Source organism: Lacerta agilis, chromosome 9, assembly GCF_009819535.1.
Source record: "Lacerta agilis isolate rLacAgi1 chromosome 9, rLacAgi1.pri, whole genome shotgun sequence".
Lineage (NCBI taxonomy): Eukaryota > Metazoa > Chordata > Lepidosauria > Squamata > Lacertidae > Lacerta > Lacerta agilis.
This window is the reverse complement of record NC_046320.1, coordinates 53,500,075-53,518,513: the sequence shown is the minus strand read 5'-3', so window position 1 is coordinate 53,518,513 and position 18,439 is coordinate 53,500,075. Positions and strand designations below refer to the sequence as shown.

Here is an 18,439-nt window from a genome sequence, read left to right as displayed (position 1 = left end):
GATTTTAACTCTGTGATCGCATTCTTTTGGGAGTTAAAGGATTTTTGCTAGGGGTGTATGAAACCTCTACCTCTCCCGTATTCCAACTAATGAAAGTTTTTTTTTTGGGGGGGGAATAGGAGGAAGAATAAAGCTTCATTATACGGTGGTTGACTATTTATTTATTTAAAAGCATTTCTAACCCCCTTAATATTTTAAATCTCTGTAAAAACGAAAAAACTTAAAACTAGTAAAATAACAGTTTTTTTTTAAAAAGCACCCCCCCAAAAAAATCTAGTGATAACAGGGCCCACTCTTAGGGGACGGGAATGGGGGGGGGACATGCAAAACAATTTGTCTTTACAAGATGTCTGAAGCAACTTGTGGATGATGCTTCACATACAAAAGACAGAGCTCTGCTTATTCTCACGTTGCCTTATCTGAAGACAAGCAAAGGTATAGCAGCCCACCATTTTTGGTTTTGGTTTTTTTTAAGTGGATCATACAATGTCTTCAGACCCCCTTTTTAAAGGAAAAAAAAAACCACAAGTAGAACTTTATATAAATAAAATTATAAAACAGTTGAGCAGCATGAGTTCTGAAGGCATTATGAGAATGACACCCCAGTTTCCAGCTTGCCAGATTGGTTGTGTGAATCACTTCTGAGCTGGTTTGTTTAGAAACATTTCCAAAAAAAAAATTCAGTCGACTTCATCCCTGATTATTATAAGAATAAAGGACTGAACTTGATCTAGAGATGTCATCCTTTCTAAAACTTTAAAAATACCACAGTATAAAATAGCACCTGAAACATTTTGTGTCTCACATGGTCAGATTATTTCCCTTGGAGGTGTTTGACTTTATTGGATGACTTTATGGACTCAGTTGCTGTTGTAACTATGCATTGACTTGCAATCTATGGTTAATTGTTTCAGCTCTCAGAATGGCAGATGACAATGCATATCTCTTGGGAGTGCCGGACCCTCAGGTGAGCATTTTCTGTACCCTATGATTGTAACATGCTGCTAAAAGGCGTGTAAAGCATTATCCAAGTTGTGTTTCCTACTTTAAAATCTAAGGGATGTTTGAGCCTATAAAACAAATGGGGGGGGGGAGAACCCCACCTCATATTACCTGGGGACTTAATTCCTGTCAGTTTCTGAATTCAATTCAAAGTGGTGATTCAGACCTTTTAAAAGCCCTTCACAGTGTGTTACCATTATTTCAAAGATTGCCACTTCTTACCTAAACCTTGAGATCATAATCTCTGCACCTGCTACTTTGTAAGGTGAGGTATAGTAGCTACAAGAAAAAGGGCGTCTCTCTCCAGTAGTGGTATGGTTACCTTCCTGAGACAGGCTCTCCTGGTGCCCCCTGTAATTTCTTTTTTGGCACCTTAGTTTATTTTCCCAGGCATTTTAAACCGTTCTGGATTTAAGATTGTTTTGCTCTTATGTGTTTTTATTCCTCTGCTCTGCTTTAAAGTGGTCTGGTTCTGTGGTTTTATTTCTCTTCCCTCTGTTTTGAATTGACTGTTTTGAATATATTATTAGGCTCTTTGTTTTTGTTGTCGTCGTCATCTGTTAAGTTTCCAAGAGTACTGTGGTTGTATGTAGGGCAGCATATAAAGATTGCAAATAAATAAATATAGATTTGTTATGCTTAATTCAGCTGGAAGTCACCAACCATGAGTGAAGTCATGGCGGGACTGGGAGTGCAAAAATGGTATTAGCGGTTGCTATTCAGCTGCTCTTCATTCTCTCTGTTGATTGAATATGTTATTTGAGAGCAGAGTACTTCTAATATTGCTGTGTTACTTTATTTTTTAAGATAACTTTCCCTTGGACGTATTCCTTTATATGAGGTATACGCATATGATCCTGTTCTCCAGTTTCTGTTTCAAAATAACTGCAGATCTGCGTAAGAAAGTGCTAGAAATAGGCAGTGAAAGGAAACTAGGTTTTGGACACAATAATCTATTTTCTATCCATATTGTTAAGAAAATGCAAAGTAAGCTTTGCGAATGAGAGACCCATTGAAAACGTTTACTTGCTATTGCATTTTTAGGTTAGTGTATCCTGTATGAGTCATAACTATGGTTTAGTTGTTGCTTCATTTGCTTTTAATGAGTGGGTGTTGCAGCTTTTTGACATTCACTAAGGTCTTTGTATTACGCCCATGTTCAAATTAGCAAAAAGTAAAATTTCCAGATATGATCATCCACCCACTGCGAATGGTGAGGCATGAGCAACTTTACATTTTTATTTTTATTTTTAAAAAATATACTGGTCAGGTTGGACTGCCAATTCTACAAATGTTAGCACTGTGTGATCATTAGTCACTTATTAGGTATTATCTGGGTCTTCTGTGAAAACCCTTATATGGTTGAAATAGTTCAGATGTTGGGAACTACAACTCCCATCATCCCTGACTATTGGCCATGCTTGGTTGGGTATGATAAGAGTTTGCCATCTGGAGGGTGCCACATTGGATGTGCCTGAGATACGGTATAGGAACTAGAAGTTTGCCCTAATGTCATCTTTTCAAAAGTGGGCCATGTGATGCTTTTGAAGGAAGAGATCACACACGTGATCTGGAAGACTTCTTGCAACGAATGGGTGAAATAATATCATATTGCAGTTCCACGTATCAGTGCTTGTACTTCGCCTGTGGACTGCAATCCTCTACCACGTGCTTAGCACCACTGAAGTTTATATCTAATAGGATACAGGACTTCAGCTACTGATTGCAATCCTGAGCCTCCCAGTGTATATGGAGCTGGTCTGAGACCATTTTAATAATAAATTTATATACTATGTGGCTCTCATCTTTATATAGATGGGGCCCTTCATTCCTTGCATGAGAAGCAATGGGGAATCTCTGTTGCTGAACAAGGCTACCTTCCTATGAAGAAATGTTAGCCTAACATTTGGGCCTTTTTTTGTTTAGGAAAAAAGTGAGTAAGAGGGAATATTATATATGTGTATAAAATTGTGCACATGGTGTGGAGAAAGTGAATGGAAAGGTTTCCTCCCTCTCTCCAATAAAACTGAATATTGGAAGAATCAGAACAGATGAAAGCACTTATTCACACAGCATATAGAAAACCATGGAATTTGCTCCCGCTAGATGCACATGACAGCAACCAACTTGGATGGCTTCATTTATTTACATACTTATTAAATTTAACCCCCCCTCCTACTCCCAAAGGAGCTGTAAGGCAATGGGATGCTGGCCTAGATGAGCCTTTGGCCTGATCTAACAGGGATCATGTTGGGTTCTCATGTACCTTGTTAGGGTCACAGACATTGGATGCAATATGGAGAAAGCGGGATACACATTTGCTGGTAGTTCATCAAACAGAATACTAATTCAACCCAGCTATTGAGAAGAGTTCGCATACTTATGGTAACTCTGCAGAACAAAATTGGGTGAGGAAGCAAGAGCTGTAAAATTAGTACTTTTGTTACTAGAGCCTGAAATAAGTTACTAGAGCCTGAAATCTATTAAGAAGCACAGATATTCTCAATGCAGGTGTATGGAATGGACCACATCATGGGGATGAATCAGCTGCTCAATAGTACAAGCATGATTACACCTGATCTTCACCTGCACACAGGTAAAAATCGTTTATGCTTGACTGAGATGGTGTGTAAAATTGCTTCATATTCAGAGACTTATATTTGTCTAAAACAGTTATAGATTATAGTTACCAAAAAAAAAAATCCTTCTCTGACAGCCATTAATATTTATAAGGACAGCTTCTCCCATTATGGTATTGTATTGAGAATCTGTTTGTGCCCAAATTTTCCATTCTAAATAGCTTTGAAGAGCTATTGAAGTGGGAATTGCCAGCTTCAACGTTTTAACAATCAGATGTTGTGTCTTTACGGAACATGCTAGCATAAAAGGGATTAGTGCAGTACAGTTGATTCTTCTTTTCGTTATATGGATGTGAAATGTTTGGAAAGTCTGGGGACTTTCTGTCAATAAATGCCCTGTTTGTTTCTGGCAACTTTTCAAATATGAAAAGAGTTTTGTTGGTATAGTCTTATAAATGGACTTAAGCTGCCTTGTGCTTTTTCATTCTTACATACCGTGGATGATTCATTACAAAGTTTGACATCACAAATAAGTAGGGAAAGGGGGAAGTACGAATGACTTGCTCTCCCTTTTACTGTGCTTCCCCAGCTATGTGCAAAGGAGATCTCCTTTTCTCTGCTACGATGTGTGTGAACGTGGCACGCACCACAACTCCCACTTCAATTGGCATGCATTTTCCCTTACTGTTACATTTGAAGCTGCCGTTGAAAATTGGATGTTAGTTATTCTGTATATTTACCCTGGTCCAAGGAAGCACAAGTGAGTGCACACATCACTCACATCCCCACACTATATGCAGAGCACATTTAACATACAATTAAAGCACATGGTTTCCTCCCCAAAGTATATTGGGAACTGTAGTTTATCCCTCTCAGAGCTACAGTTGGCAGCACCCTGAACAAATGATGGTTCCCAGCATTCTTTGGGGGAAGTCATGTGCGTTAACTGTGCTATAAATTCATGGTGTGAATGTGACCGTCATTCCCAGGGACTCATGGGAGGGTTCCTGATTTTCTCTTCTGGTGACAATCGCACTGGAGGTTCTGCCAACATTTTTTGGCCACTTTTCATCATGCACAGGGAGCTAAGGTAGGGAGGGGTGGCTGAAAAACTGAAGTGTACATGTGGAAAACTGACTGAGTACTTTTAAATCCCCCACACTTATTTTAAAGCTACTTTCCCTTAAAGTTGAGGAAGTAAATAAAATATCAGAAAGCAGTTTGAAATCACTACCACAACTACAAACAGTTAATAAAACACAGTGCATCTTAAAACTGAGCAAGCTTGCCTGACTCTTTAACCAAAAGATACACATGAACAAAACTGTCTCTCACTATGTGACAAGGGACAACCTTATTATATACAGTACTTCGATAATCATTTCAGAATTGTTTTAGATAACTTAATTGCAGAAAATTGTGCTTTTTGTAGTTGGGGAACTCAAGGCTATTCTCAGCTGGTCTTGATGCTCATTGGATCTGTTAAAGTTGAGCAGGATTAAAGTAATATAAGTACAACCAAAAAGGTTTTCAGATCAAAGTCGTACATCGGCCCTCATTTTCTTAAGGCATCATATGCAAAATTGTGGCTTTGCAAATATAACATTTTATTTTTATAAATATAAATATGGAGGCAGTAACACCTCTACTTTTACTAACTCCTTGTGCTATTTTTGGATATATAGATTATTCAATCCTAACTTAAACTTTGTCTCAGACCAGAATGTGCCCACCTGATTATACTTGAAGGGGGAAGGGTAAATTCTGCTGGGGGGGGAGTGACAAAGGGGGGAAATTGTAAAATGAACTGTTATCCTAAAAAAGCAAAATATGAAAATCTTAGAATACTTTTTTTTTTAACTATCTTCCTTTCATTTTTTGTAACAAGGTGATGGGCCATACCTTCAAATAGTTGAACAACCTAAGCAGGTAAGAGAAGACTATTGATGTTTTGAAATTACCACAACAATCTCTCAGTTAACTGCTGTAATGCTAGATTTACAAATGTTGAACAACATTTTGTTCTCTGGTTCCATATCTAGTCTGCCTTGTTATGGGTGATTTAATATTGTTGCTTTTGGTTTGTTTGAACCTGTTGGGCATCTACATGACAGGAATAAAAATATATTCCTTTAAACAAGAAGATTCTCAATGAGGATGCCTTGTTTTGGCAGGGTAGCTGTAAGTAAATATAAGGCATAAGGGAGCCCACATCTGGGTGGTACTTCTACAGTGGGGAGTAGCCCATGTGGTGCCCTCCAGATGTTGCACTGTGACTCCCAGAACCTCTGTCAATTGGCCGTGCTAGCTTGGGCTAATGTACAACAGCACCTGAAATTTCCATATTGACCATCCCATCACTACAATGTAGAATACATGTTTTCCTCAAAGGAGTGTAAAATAGTGTACAAAGGAAAGCAATGGAAGAAAAGACCCTTAAATAGGAGCAAGTCAAGAACCCCTGAATATTCTAGGGCTCAGGTCTTTTTTTGTTTACTTTATTTCAGCATTGATTAGCCACCTAGATCTTTATCATTCATGCTTTGTCTTGTTATGCAAATATCCCGCCCCCCACCACCATCGTGGCAACTTTGGAAAGTACATTGTTATTATTCTCTCTTTCTTTCTTTTTGAACGGGGTGGTTAGTTGATCTTAAGAACAATGGTGGTTCCAAACTTCCATGCCCCACTTTTTTCTGGTGCCCCCTACCCTATAGCAAGGTTCTCAGCACAGCTCACACAGCCTGGCTTCCTACTTTTGATTTTCCTTTTAGACAAACCAGCTTACCATCAGGCAACTTATGGGTGGTTTGTCCTGCATGTAAAAACACGCTGATTCCCGGACCGTCCACGGGCCGGATTGAGAAGGCGATTGGGCCGGATCTGGCCCCCAGGCCTTAGTTTGCCTACCCATGAATTAAGCTATGCACCATGTAGGCCCTGCATCATAGCCTCAGTGCCTCCCAATATGAAGCTGTATCTTAAGAATTGCCCCAGTGCTGCTTCTTGCATGAGCAAAGTATGGTTTCCTCTCCTGAGAATGTTGAAGCATTTGCAGCAAATTTGGAGTGAAAGTCGAACATCCGCTGTAGTGTTAAAATGGAAAAAGATCTGGACAGAATAGCTTTGCGGTTGCTTACTCATTTTGTGAGCTATTGTTTTGAGTAGGATGGCTAGCTGTGGTCCGAAGATGATTAGAATTTGAGACAGCCTTTAAATGTTGGAAACGTGTGGCCTGCTTACTTGTTTGTTTTAGATATCTTGCTTCATCACATCAAGGGCTATGGGTAACGATAAGGTTATGTATCTTTGTATCAGTGCAGCAGTTTGGGGAGGTATGTTACACTGAAAGCAAGTGACTTACTGAAGGCCAACTTTGCAGTGGCCATGTTAGTGTGTTGCAGCAAAAAATCATGGTGCTTCCGCCATGCTTTTCCTTGCCATGTATACGATTAGATAACAGTATAATTTTTAAATATCAGTTGTGTTAATGTGATATATGAGGTGTCATATTACAGTGTAAGGTCAGCTGTAGTTGTATTTTAAGGTTTTAGGGAGGAACAAACCAAGTGAATACATCATTATAACTTTAGACTTGTCCCGTTGTAGTTTTAAAACTTTATTTTTTATATCAAGATCTACAACTATCAAAAGAGAACACAGATTCATGACACATCAATTACTCTTAAAATACAACAGGCATTATACAATGAATTAGATATGGGTTTCCCAAACCTGGGTCTCCAACTGTTTTGCGCTACAACTCCCATCACCCTTAGCTAGCAGGAAAGTGGTGAGGGAATATGGGAATTGTAGTCCAAAAACAACTGTAGACCCAAGTTTGGGGAACCCTGAATTAGATTCACTAGCGTAAGGCTTTCCGTTTGCACAATGCCCTCCCCAAATCTGCTCCAGAGATTTGGGGGAAGACCCAGAACAGATTTGCAGGGTGCAAGGAAATGAGAGGAGAGGAAAGGAAAGTTCCATTGCATAGCCAAAAGTCTTTGCGCTAGCGGATCTTCTTTGTTGGAAACCACCCAATGTTCATAATAGCTATATTTAAAATGCCACTCATTCTAACAGCTCCTCCCTAACTCATCATGTAATTCCATTTCCTTTTAGTCCTACTTAAGAAATATCTCCTCATTCTCTCTCTGTTTTATCCAGTCCACAATTTATTGCATTTTAAGGGAGATTTGTTGTACCTTGCTTCTTGAACGGAATCCGTTCTGGAAGTCCGCTCGACTTCTGAAAATGTTTGAAAACCAAGGTGCATCTTCCAGTTGGCTGCAGGAACTTCCTGCACTCAATCAGAAGCTGCGTAAGCTGCATCCGACGTTCAGCTTCCAAAAAATGTTCGCAAACTGGAACACTCACTTCTGGGTTTGCAGCATTTGGGAGCCAAAACATTCGAGTCACAAGGCTTTCGAGAACCATTGCTTTTCTTTCATTGTGTTACTCGCTCTGGGGTCACTATGTGATGAAGCGTGGCACAGAAATTCAATAAGCAACATGAAAATTAGTATGGAGCAGAGAAAAGTGAAGAAGTAAAAAATAATAATGCATTCTCTTTACTCGCCAGTGTAGTGAAGAAGCTGGCGTTGTGTGAGAAGTTAATTCATTAACCTTTTAAAAACTGGTCTCCTCAGAGGGGTTTTCGCTTCCGATACGTTTGTGAAGGACCATCACACGGTGGGCTTCCAGGAGCTTCTAGCGAGAAGAACAAAAAATCATATCCACAAGTTAAAGTAAGTTCATAATTTACTTGCCATTTATTATGTTGCATATGATTATTAAACCATCAGTTTGCTTGGCACTTTACAGCAGCCTTCTCCAGCCTGATACTCTCCAGATATTGTTGGACTGAAACTCCCATCAGCCCCTGTCACCATGTCCAGTAGTCAGGAATGGTGTGACCTGTGGTCAAAATACCTAGAGGGCATCAGAGCTAGGATGATGCTCACATTTTTTTTAAATTGTATGTACCTGAACTGCTGCTGCTTGCTTTGGATATACAGTGGTACCTCCGGTTGCACACGGGATCTGTTCTGGAGCTCCGGTCGGATCCCAAGGAATTCACACCCAGAGGTGTGCGTATCCAGAGGTACCACTGTAACAGGAATGGAGGTTGCAGTAGAAAGAGGAAAGTCTTGCCTAGACACTTCCCAACCAAAGCAGTTTGAGAATGACTGAAACAGTATAATCTGTTACTGGAAGGTTTGGGCAAAGGGGTATTTATAAAGTGTCAATTGTACAGTTATACAAGCAGTTTTGTTTTGTTCCACATTGGTCCACAAATTTTACTTTTTGAAAAGAATTGCAGTAGCAGCAGCTCATCTTCGCTCACTCTCACCCTTACCTACCTTCTGATGATAAAATGGGGAGGAGGAGGAGGAGAGCCATGTGCACCACATTGAGATCATTGGGAGAAAGGTGGGGTAGAAAAGCAGCGAATAAATAAATAACCAAATTCTTGGGTGGGGTTCCCTAAGAATTTTGATCAGAAAAATGAAAAGTGTACTACGGTTGTATGTACTTGCTTATGTGAAAGGTCTAAAGGGCTAATTCAGTTTGTTTGTTTGTTTTTATAAAAGGGAGTATTGTATATGCAAGGCTGCCATTTTTTATTTATATGTGCTGGTCAATGGAGTCAGAATGCACAAAGCATTAGATAGCGAATTGCTAATTATTATTTAGCGTCAAGCTTGTATTTTGCCAAGTAGAGATTTGTAGTTGCCTCCTACTCCCCAAGCAATGTTAAGCTCCAGGGTAGAACTACAAAGCAAGTGTCATTTGAGGGAGAGAACTATGAAGGCTTATGCTGTTTGCAGTATCTGTTCATTTAAAAATCTGTAGTTTGAACAAGTGCTAAGCAAACTTGCACAACTAGGCAATGCCATTTCCAATGTACCGGTAATAGTGGCAGCCTGATTGAAATCCAGCTCTGAAAACTTAAGACTGCTTTCTTCTTTCTTTCTGCATGAATTTAAAAACGCTTCCTTGGAAACTCCTGGCATGCATCCTTTTTTCCCAACAGCAAAGACCAGTCTGGACTTTTCAGTCCTTCCCCATCCTGCCAATAGACACAATATTCCAAGCAGGCTTTTTAGACAAAAGGCAGCTTTAAAGGCTCACATCCCACTTTGCATGAATAAAGTACATCTGCGACAGTACTCTACAATCTTTATTGTCAACTTCTTTCTAAACTGCATTGTTCCAGTTGCATTTTGATTCTGCAAAGACCAAAGTCCTAGGCTGACTGTTGAGACTATGGCCTGATTTTCACTGAGGTGGCAAACCTATGTCTGGGCTGCACCCCTTCTGACTACATTATTTAATATTGTTCATAATGTCTTTTATCCATGCAAAAGCAAGGCCAGAACCCTTCTCCCTTAAAACTATTAGTCTTTTATGTGCAGGGATTATTTATTAATTTTTGGTATGGAGGAACATTTTAGTTATCTCGCTCCCTGCTTGCATTCTGAAGTGTTAGAGGCTAGACAAAAGGTTTAACATCTCCTGTGATGAGTCTAGATTTGAAGCATGTATTCTGTGGTAGGTCAAAGGTTTATTTGGAGTGCACACCCAATTTCCTTGTTCTACATATTTTGGCTGTTATTGGCATGGGAGTGCCATGCTTCATAGTGTCATGTGTCAAAATGAAGAACTGGGCCAGATGCAATTCAGTTCCATCTTGTAGAGGGCATTCTCCCCTGAAGGACAGAGGGATGGGACTATGAGATCTGGGACCTTATCATTGCACTATGTTGCTGCAGAAACATTTCTCCCCAGTGTGGGAAGTGAATCAGGCTAGAGAGGCAAGTGCCTCAAGTGGAGTGCAAACAGGGAACGGAGCAGGTCCCAACTTTATATCTGAACAGAGCTGATGCACAGCAAATGAATGTGGTTCTCCCTTTACATCTATTTTGACCTTTAGTGTGTTATCTAGAGCTCACTGGCAAATAAAATATATTTATTTAAATGATTTTTGAAAATATGACATGTTTGTGGAAAGGCTAAGGTGTGGGGTTCCCCCCTTTATTAACATTTCATATTTTGTCATAGTTTCATTCCTTAAGTTGCAATCCTATATTTGCTTACCTGAGAGTCCCATTGGGATTTGCTTCTGAGTAGACAGGTGTAGAATTCCACTACCAGCCTTTCTTTAAGTGTGTCTTTTATTGTCTTAGTGTTTTGCTTTGTATAAATCTTCCTATGGCAACACCTGTTAGGAGAGGCTGGCAGATAAATATAGGGAAGTTCCTCAAGGCTACTTCACTGGCTTGTTAGTGCCTGTTCATGATTTCAAGCTTAGCCAAAAGGAAAGAGAAATATTTTGCATTCAGTTACCCTTCTGTCAGCCTACCCTAGCTCCAGGTGCCTCCTTTTCATGAATGGCAAAATTTTCAGTATGTTTTAACAGATCGTTCTAACAAATGATTTGTCAGAATGGACCTTGTGGCAAAATATATTTCACTTCATGGGTAATTGGAGATATCCTACATACCACACCCCCACCCCATTTATTGTTACATTTCTGAATAGCAGTCCTATTTATCCACCAGGCTCCCAGAATAGATTTAGATGACATCACTTCAGCTAGGAGCTCAGAGCAGATATATTTTCATTACAGAGTTGAGGGGGAGAGGCAACTTGCCGCCAGCTCCTTCATCTTGTTAGGATTCAGTTTATTGGCTCTTGTCCAGCCCATTACTGTCTCAGGCACTGTTTCAGCACCAACACAACTCGACCTTTTCAGATAGTATGGAGGGATGACTCCAGACTCCAAAGTCCCTGATGACCATAACCAGTGGCTTATAACACATGTTAAATAGCATTGGGGGTGGAATAGAACTCTGCAGGACTTGACAGCACAACTGCCATGCTAAGCAAATGCCACCAATGCTGTTTTTTTGGGAATGGTACAGAACAGAACCACCATATCACGGTGGCCTCTTTAAAAGGATACCATGGTTGATGGTATGAAAGGAGATCAAGGAGAGCCACTTGTCTGTCCTCCTCCCAAAGGAAGTCATTAAGCAGAGTGACCAAAGTTGGTACTGGTATTGATTTGGAATTGGTCCAGATAATCAGCTTCTTCCAAGCATGTCTAAGCCGTACAACCATAAGAACTCAGCTTGTGGAATGAAGCCCAAGCCCACCTGTCTCTACAGGGCATGTTTGATGTGTAGACCCATGCAATATCCAATCTACATCGTCCAAGCACACAGTTGATTCTCTAATATTTTCCAATGGATCATGTGTCATGTGACACTCATAGGCCAACTTCAGATTTTGGTGTTCTATGTGATTATCTAGATCTGCCTGATGATCTCACCTGAACTGGCCACACCATCTGCATCTGGCAGGACCTTGCTCCTTGGCCAGCCTAGCACTCATTGATCATGTTATGAAACTTAATTGATGGTTATCAATTCCCTGAGGCATCTGAATAGCCTTATTCATAATTTCTGCTTTAGGACTGCTTTGTGTCTATGCTTGAGTGCGCTCACAAGGCAATTATAAGAAAAGTCACTGTCTATGGGTACAACATTCCCAGAAATACTCAGTTAGGTAGGAAATGGGAATTCGGTCATTGATTTAAGCAGAATGTGAATTTAGTATCCATTCACCGCCATAGGACCCATGTTGGTCAAATTATAAGGCTTTTGGGTTTTGGTAAACAACTTTTGCTTTGTGATATGGAATGGCTGAGCTGGCCAATGGCTTAGAATATTCAGTTCTGCAATGAACAAAGCAGTTTTCTTTCAGGGTTCTGTAATGCAAGGGGAACTTGTCAGTTTGGTTAGGATTAGAGCCTCACACAGGAAATGTCTGAGGACTGGTAAGAAGCCCCAGAGGCTCAGGAATCTTAAATAACAGGAAGCCTAGGGGCAAGGGCTGTGAAGAAAAGGTGTAGGGTCAGCAGTTGACAGATAAAGAGGAATCTGAAAGAAGGGTAGGTGGATCATGAAATTGAGGGAATAGTCCAAGAGAAATAAGACCAAATAAATGGGTGACATGACTTCACAGCACGTAAGCTCAAGAGGGGACTTACTATAGGGCAAAGGAGCACTGGTGGGCTGAAGATGGCAAGCAAAGTAGTCAGTGGTCTAAGCACTAGGTGGCTGACCCAAGAAGTTGAAGGAAGGAAGTGCCAAGATGAAAGCAGCAGTGGACCAAAACTACCCACCATGTTAAGGACAGGAGGGTCTTATATTTATATGGACATGATATCAGTAACAACAACAACAACAACAACAACAACAACAACAACAACAACAGATTATTTATAGCCCGCCCATCTGGCTGGGTTTCCCCAGCCACTCTGGGCGGCTCCCAACAAATTATTAAACAGAATAAAACATCAAACATTAAAAACATCCCTAAACAGGGCTGGCTTCAGATGTCTTCTAAAAGCTAGGTTGTTGTTTATTGCCTTGACATCTGATGGGAGGATGTTCCACAGGGCAGGCACCACCACTGGGAAGGCCCTCTGCCTGGTTCCCTGTAACCTCACTTCTCGCAGTGAGGGAACCGCCAGAAGGCCCTCGGAGCTGGACCTCAGTGTCCAGACTGAATGCTGGGGGTGGAGACTCTCCTTCAGGTATACTGGAAGCAAGCAGTCAGGCAAGTGAGAGGAAAAGGGTGCATAGAGTAATTAGGCAAAAGCTTTGATGGGGAATGACTACCCAAAAGCTGCAGAACCAATCTTATGGAATGAAAGAATGGGGAATGAGAAAGGTGCGAGTAGGGAAAGTTCAGATTAAAATCTTAGCTGGAGAAGAAGTTTTGGATCATAATATTTGAGGCAGACTTCACAATCCTTCCATCTCTTATTTCCTAGCTGGAAGATCCAAGTCTTGGTGACTTCCAAGTAAACATTCCTGGGCTAAGGCTGTAAAGGAGCAATGCATACGAGGTTCATGCAAAACATTGGATGAAAGGCTGGCTGAGTTTGTGGGAAGCATGCATGGGCCTCCTATTCCTCTTAACATAGTGTTTTGTTGCCTGAATGCATGCCCATACCTGCTAATAAGTGGCACTGCAAGGAAAATGGGGCTTTAATTTAGAGTCAGAGTGGATTGTGCTCATACTGTGTGCGGTTAGTTTATTTTGTCATCTATTGGTCACTTATTTCCTTTTTCTTCTCTAGGTTTCGATTTTACTATCTGTATGCATAAATGGAGAAAGAATAGTGGATTTGAAATGAAGTTGATTACATGTATTGCAGGCTGCCCAAAATTGATGGGGGTTTTTTTTCATGTCATTTTTTAAAATCTCAATATGATTCAAACTTAAGTTACCCCTCTAATTTGTATTACCAAACTTTCTCTCAACTGGGATGGAGTAAATATGTCAGCTAAATGTTAAAAGCATGGTTGGAGTTGGGGCTCTGAATACTACTTCAGCTTCCTGTCTGTGTTGTAAAAAAATATGTCACAATTCCCACCATCCCTTCAAAGGCTGCTTAATTCCTTATTCCTTGTATTATTTCCTTGGGATGATTATGTAGATCAGAGGTTCCCAAACATATTTGGCCTACCGCCACCTTTTCAGGAAAAAAATAATAATACTATTAACTTTTATTATGCTTATGTCAGACACCACGCTTACGCTTGATCTCTTGTTTACGAAAGAAGGGAGGAAAAAGTAACAAACATTTTATTTGCTCATTTATACGCTTAGCATTCGTTGTAAAATGAAGAAAAAATGCAGCTCGCGAAATTCATAGTGTGTGCTCTAGGCGCGTTTTTGTGGAAATTGAAAACTAAAATCACGTGCTGAAAAACACATGTGTAGTAGAGCCCTAAGTACTAAGTAGTTAGTCAAAGAAAATGCCGACAATTAGCAAAAATAAACAATATTCTTTTAACAATTTCTCTAAACGAATTTGAACTGTGAGTGATGAAATTAAAACGCAATTTGCAATGTTTCACTCACGGCACCTTTGACACGACTCATCTCGCGCCGCCTGCCTGCCACTGGCACAAGATCAGTCGTGTCAAAGGTGCCGCTGACCCCGCTGCCGCATAGCAACTCAATACAATACATAACATAATCTTAAGCGGCTTCAGCGGTGAGCACCTTGCGCCCCCAGAATTCAGCGCCCGGGTGCCCTGCACCCCCAGCTAAAGACGGCCCTGCATTACAGAACAGATGAAACATGTACAAATGGTTTTTCCCCCCAAAAAATTCTTTCCTTATGTTTCCATTGCCCCCTTATTTTTATTCAACGTTCCCCAGTTGCTCCTGAGGCTACCACCCCCCTGGATCATTCCAACCCCCACCCATCTCCCACTTCGGGAAACAGTGATGTAGATGTACATCTGTGTTCAAGAAAATATACAGGCCACAATCTAACAGATTAGAACAATGGATGTGGGCATGCAACTAAGCTTCAGCTTTGGAAAATGAACCAAACAAACTTCTGTGTTCATGGATCACAACACTGGCCGAGTTAGAAGCACCTGTGCAGTGCAGAACTACAAACCTGACACCCACCTCTGATCAAATGTCACATGGGCCCAAAGGAGAATCTATGCATTAGCAAACAAATCTGAGTAAAACCAGAGAGTTCCTGTCCTTGGCCCCATTGGAGATGCAACTCTTACACTAGGCATCCCCAACCTTCAGCCCTCCAGATGTTTTGGACTACAATTCCCATCATCCCTGACCACTGGTCCTGTTAGCTAGGGATTATGGGAGTTGTAGGCCAAAGCATCTGGAGGGCCGCAGTTTGGGGATTCCTGTCTTACACAGTAACATCTGGACAGCACTGCATTGGCTATGATGAGGCTGAATCCTTCATGTTTGCTCTTCAAATGTCATTACTTAATCCATAGCCTAGGGTAGGTGGTACCCAAGAGCTGGTGCATTACCAGCTTCCACTATTTTCTGTTCAGGATGCAGAAAAGTCAGCCTGCTGTGCCCAGCAGCCTGACACCTGCAGCTGGTTGCCTGGTCAAATGAACAGCTTGTGGACAAGTTAGAAGTTTAGTCACTTACACAGACCAAGACTTCTTAACCCACTTTTCTGCTACTTGGGAACCATTTTCAATTGGATAATCCAAAACCTGCTCTAGGGCTGAGGGGAGCTGAACAAGCCATTGGTTGTTTTTGTGTTTTTAGTGTGATGCCTCCCATAGTTATGCTCTTTCATTATTTTCAAATTTCAAATAAATATTGTATCATATTATGTATTTGCACTTTTGAAGACCTAAAATTAGCTCCTACAGCCACGCTATGGAATGCATTGCAAACAACCTATGCTAGAGTCACAACAAATGTATCATGGCTCAGTAGTTGTGAGAGTATTTGTTTTGCTTATTACAGATTTGCAATTATGCTGGGCCTGCAAAAGTCATTGTGCAGTTAGTCACAAATGGAAAGCATGCTCACCTGCATGCTCACAGCTTGGTGGGGAAGCACTGTGAAAATGGAGTATGCACTGTTAACGCAGGACCAAAAGACATGGTTGTAGGGTAAGTGCATCTGTGTATTTGTAATTGCAACTGAGATTCCCCCTCTCCTACCTTAGCACACTCTGACTAGGGACAAACCACCCTGTCTTGATGTAGTTTCTCGAATTTGGGTATACTGGCAACCTATGGCTTCCTTTTCAGAGGGGTGGGAAGAGTGCAAACAGAGGGCTCATCCACATAGTGTCAAAGCATTCTTGATTGTTAAGTCTGAACTGGTGATAGGGGAAGAAGTTCGGGTCATATTTTGGGAATGTGCCCAAAATATTTTGGTAATGTCCTCACAGAGCTATAAGGGCATTATAGCTCTTTGAGGAGTCTCCTAACAACTCTCAGCACCCTCAACCAACTACTGTTCCCGTGATCCTTTGGGAGAAGCCATGACTATTTAAAGTGGTATAAAAGTGCTTTCAATGTTTTGATGTGGGTGTGATGTAGCAATGAGAATGCTAAATCCTAGTTAATCTACTTCCTACTTTAACCAGATTGTTCAGATAAAGTACACATTATATATTGTTTGCAGAGTTAGATCCAGTTTCAAAAAACTGCTGGTTTGATGTCTTTAATCTACTTTTTGGAACATATATGCCAGTCTTGAAAGAATTCCAAGACAGGCTGCTTTTAACACTTGAAGGTTTTTGGCTTTTGATGTTGAGACCCAACTTGCCAGCAACTTGAATTCAAAACTTCAGATTTGCTCTGTTGAGATTTCGCTGTGAATCTTGAAAGATTTGTCACGCTACTTGTTGTGTATTTTTTTTTAATCCAAATACTGAAATAATACATTTGCCCCGAGGACTCAAAACTTTTATTTGGAATGTAGGCATATTGTTTGCTTACATTTGTGATAAAGATCTGGAACTTCCCCTTAAATTCAGAGTATATAATTCTGAGCTATTTGTTCAACAATGCATATTGTTTAATGTCCTATTGCTGTTAAAACTAAAACCCTCATAACCTTTCCCATATTACAAAAAAAATATTGAGTGAGTTCATCAGAGCTGTGTTTGCCATTTATTTCCAGTTAAATTTTCTCTAAAGAGCATAAGACAGCATATATGGCTACTCCTTATTGCATTTTATCCACACAATTGCCCATTGACATGGATTAAGCAGAGAGAGAGAGAGAGAGTGGCCCAAGGTCACCTTAGATCAGCCATGAAGTGGGCTTCAGGACCAGTTGTGGATTTGAATACAGGTCTCTGTGGTCTTAGACACTAAAACCACTTTAACATGCCGAGTCATGGCTATTCTCAAAAACAAAGAGAGCACGGGCAGTAGAAACATTTTAATTCCATTGCCTAAGCTGCGTTTACTGGGGCCAAGGGACCAGAAAACACAAGTAGCAATAAAAAAATTGTACTGTACTCCCTTTTACGTGAAAAATTTCAAAGACCTACTGCAGATAATTACCTTGTACTTCTGTGTAGATTTCCAAACCTGGGGATACTGCACGTTACAAAGAAGAGAGTCTTAGACACACTGGAAGCACGTATGATTGATTCCTGTAAAAAAGGGTATAACCCAGGACTCCTAGTACATCCTGATCTCAGCTATATACAAGTGGAAGGTGGAGGGGAGAGACAGCTAACAGGTGGGTGATAACTGACTGTGGTTCAGGATCTCTCTTAACACAGGAAATGATTTCTTGCTGTGCCTGTCAACTCTTTATTTTCTGTTCCTTAAAATAAATATCCCCCAGTTTAAATATAGTTAGTCCTGCTCACTTGAATTTCTTAAAGGAGAAGAATGATACCACTTGTGATGTTTTTGGAAGAAATAAAATACAATGAGAAAGGAAAGCAAAAGCTGCTTTGTGCTACGATGTATGTTAGCAAAAACATTTTCAAAGTTCATTTCTGCATTAATAAGACCCACAGTCTTGAAGGTCATCCATCCATAATTAATTGATTACTAGAATCTTGACTAATTTTAGCCTAATTTCCATCTAATTTCCATCACCACATGGGAAAACTTAGAGGTAGGGCTTAGCTATATGTTCCGCGTAGTCCCATAGTCCTTTCCCTGCTTCCCAAAGGGAGCTCTATCATCAAGTAACTAGGCAAAAAAAAAGACAATCACGGGAATATCCAAATAAAAAGGAAAAATCAACACCGTGAGCGTATGTATATATATAGCAACACTTAAATAAACAAAGTATACGAGAGCAGAATAGCTCAAAAACACACACAAAAAAAGTTGTAAACTAATCCAAAGGGAAATAATAACTTAACAAATGACTCTGAATACCAGAAATAACTACCAAAATAACCTTAACGAGTTGCCGGCTAAAAATCTCGTTTCACTGTTATGAGCTATCAGTTTCCTCGTAAGGGAAAAAAAGAAATTATATTTTGTGTAACTCAAGACAGCTTA

General features: G+C 40.4%; 1 protein-coding gene across 2 annotated transcripts in view; it reads left to right on the top strand.

The window, feature by feature from the left end:
- The window catches only part of NFKB1 (nuclear factor kappa B subunit 1), a 68,418-nt gene that overhangs the window by 14,914 nt on the left and 35,065 nt on the right, over window positions 1–18,439 (top strand). For both annotated transcript variants that reach the window (XM_033160384.1, XM_033160382.1), the window contains exons 2-7: window positions 915–967; window positions 3,514–3,598; window positions 5,470–5,510; window positions 8,231–8,329; window positions 15,918–16,066; window positions 17,494–17,657. In XM_033160384.1, coding sequence (XP_033016275.1) covers window positions 923–967; window positions 3,514–3,598; window positions 5,470–5,510; window positions 8,231–8,329; window positions 15,918–16,066; window positions 17,494–17,657 — 583 coding nt within the window. In that variant the 5' untranslated portion in view covers window positions 915–922. The remainder of the gene's footprint in view (window positions 1–914; window positions 968–3,513; window positions 3,599–5,469; window positions 5,511–8,230; window positions 8,330–15,917; window positions 16,067–17,493; window positions 17,658–18,439) is intronic.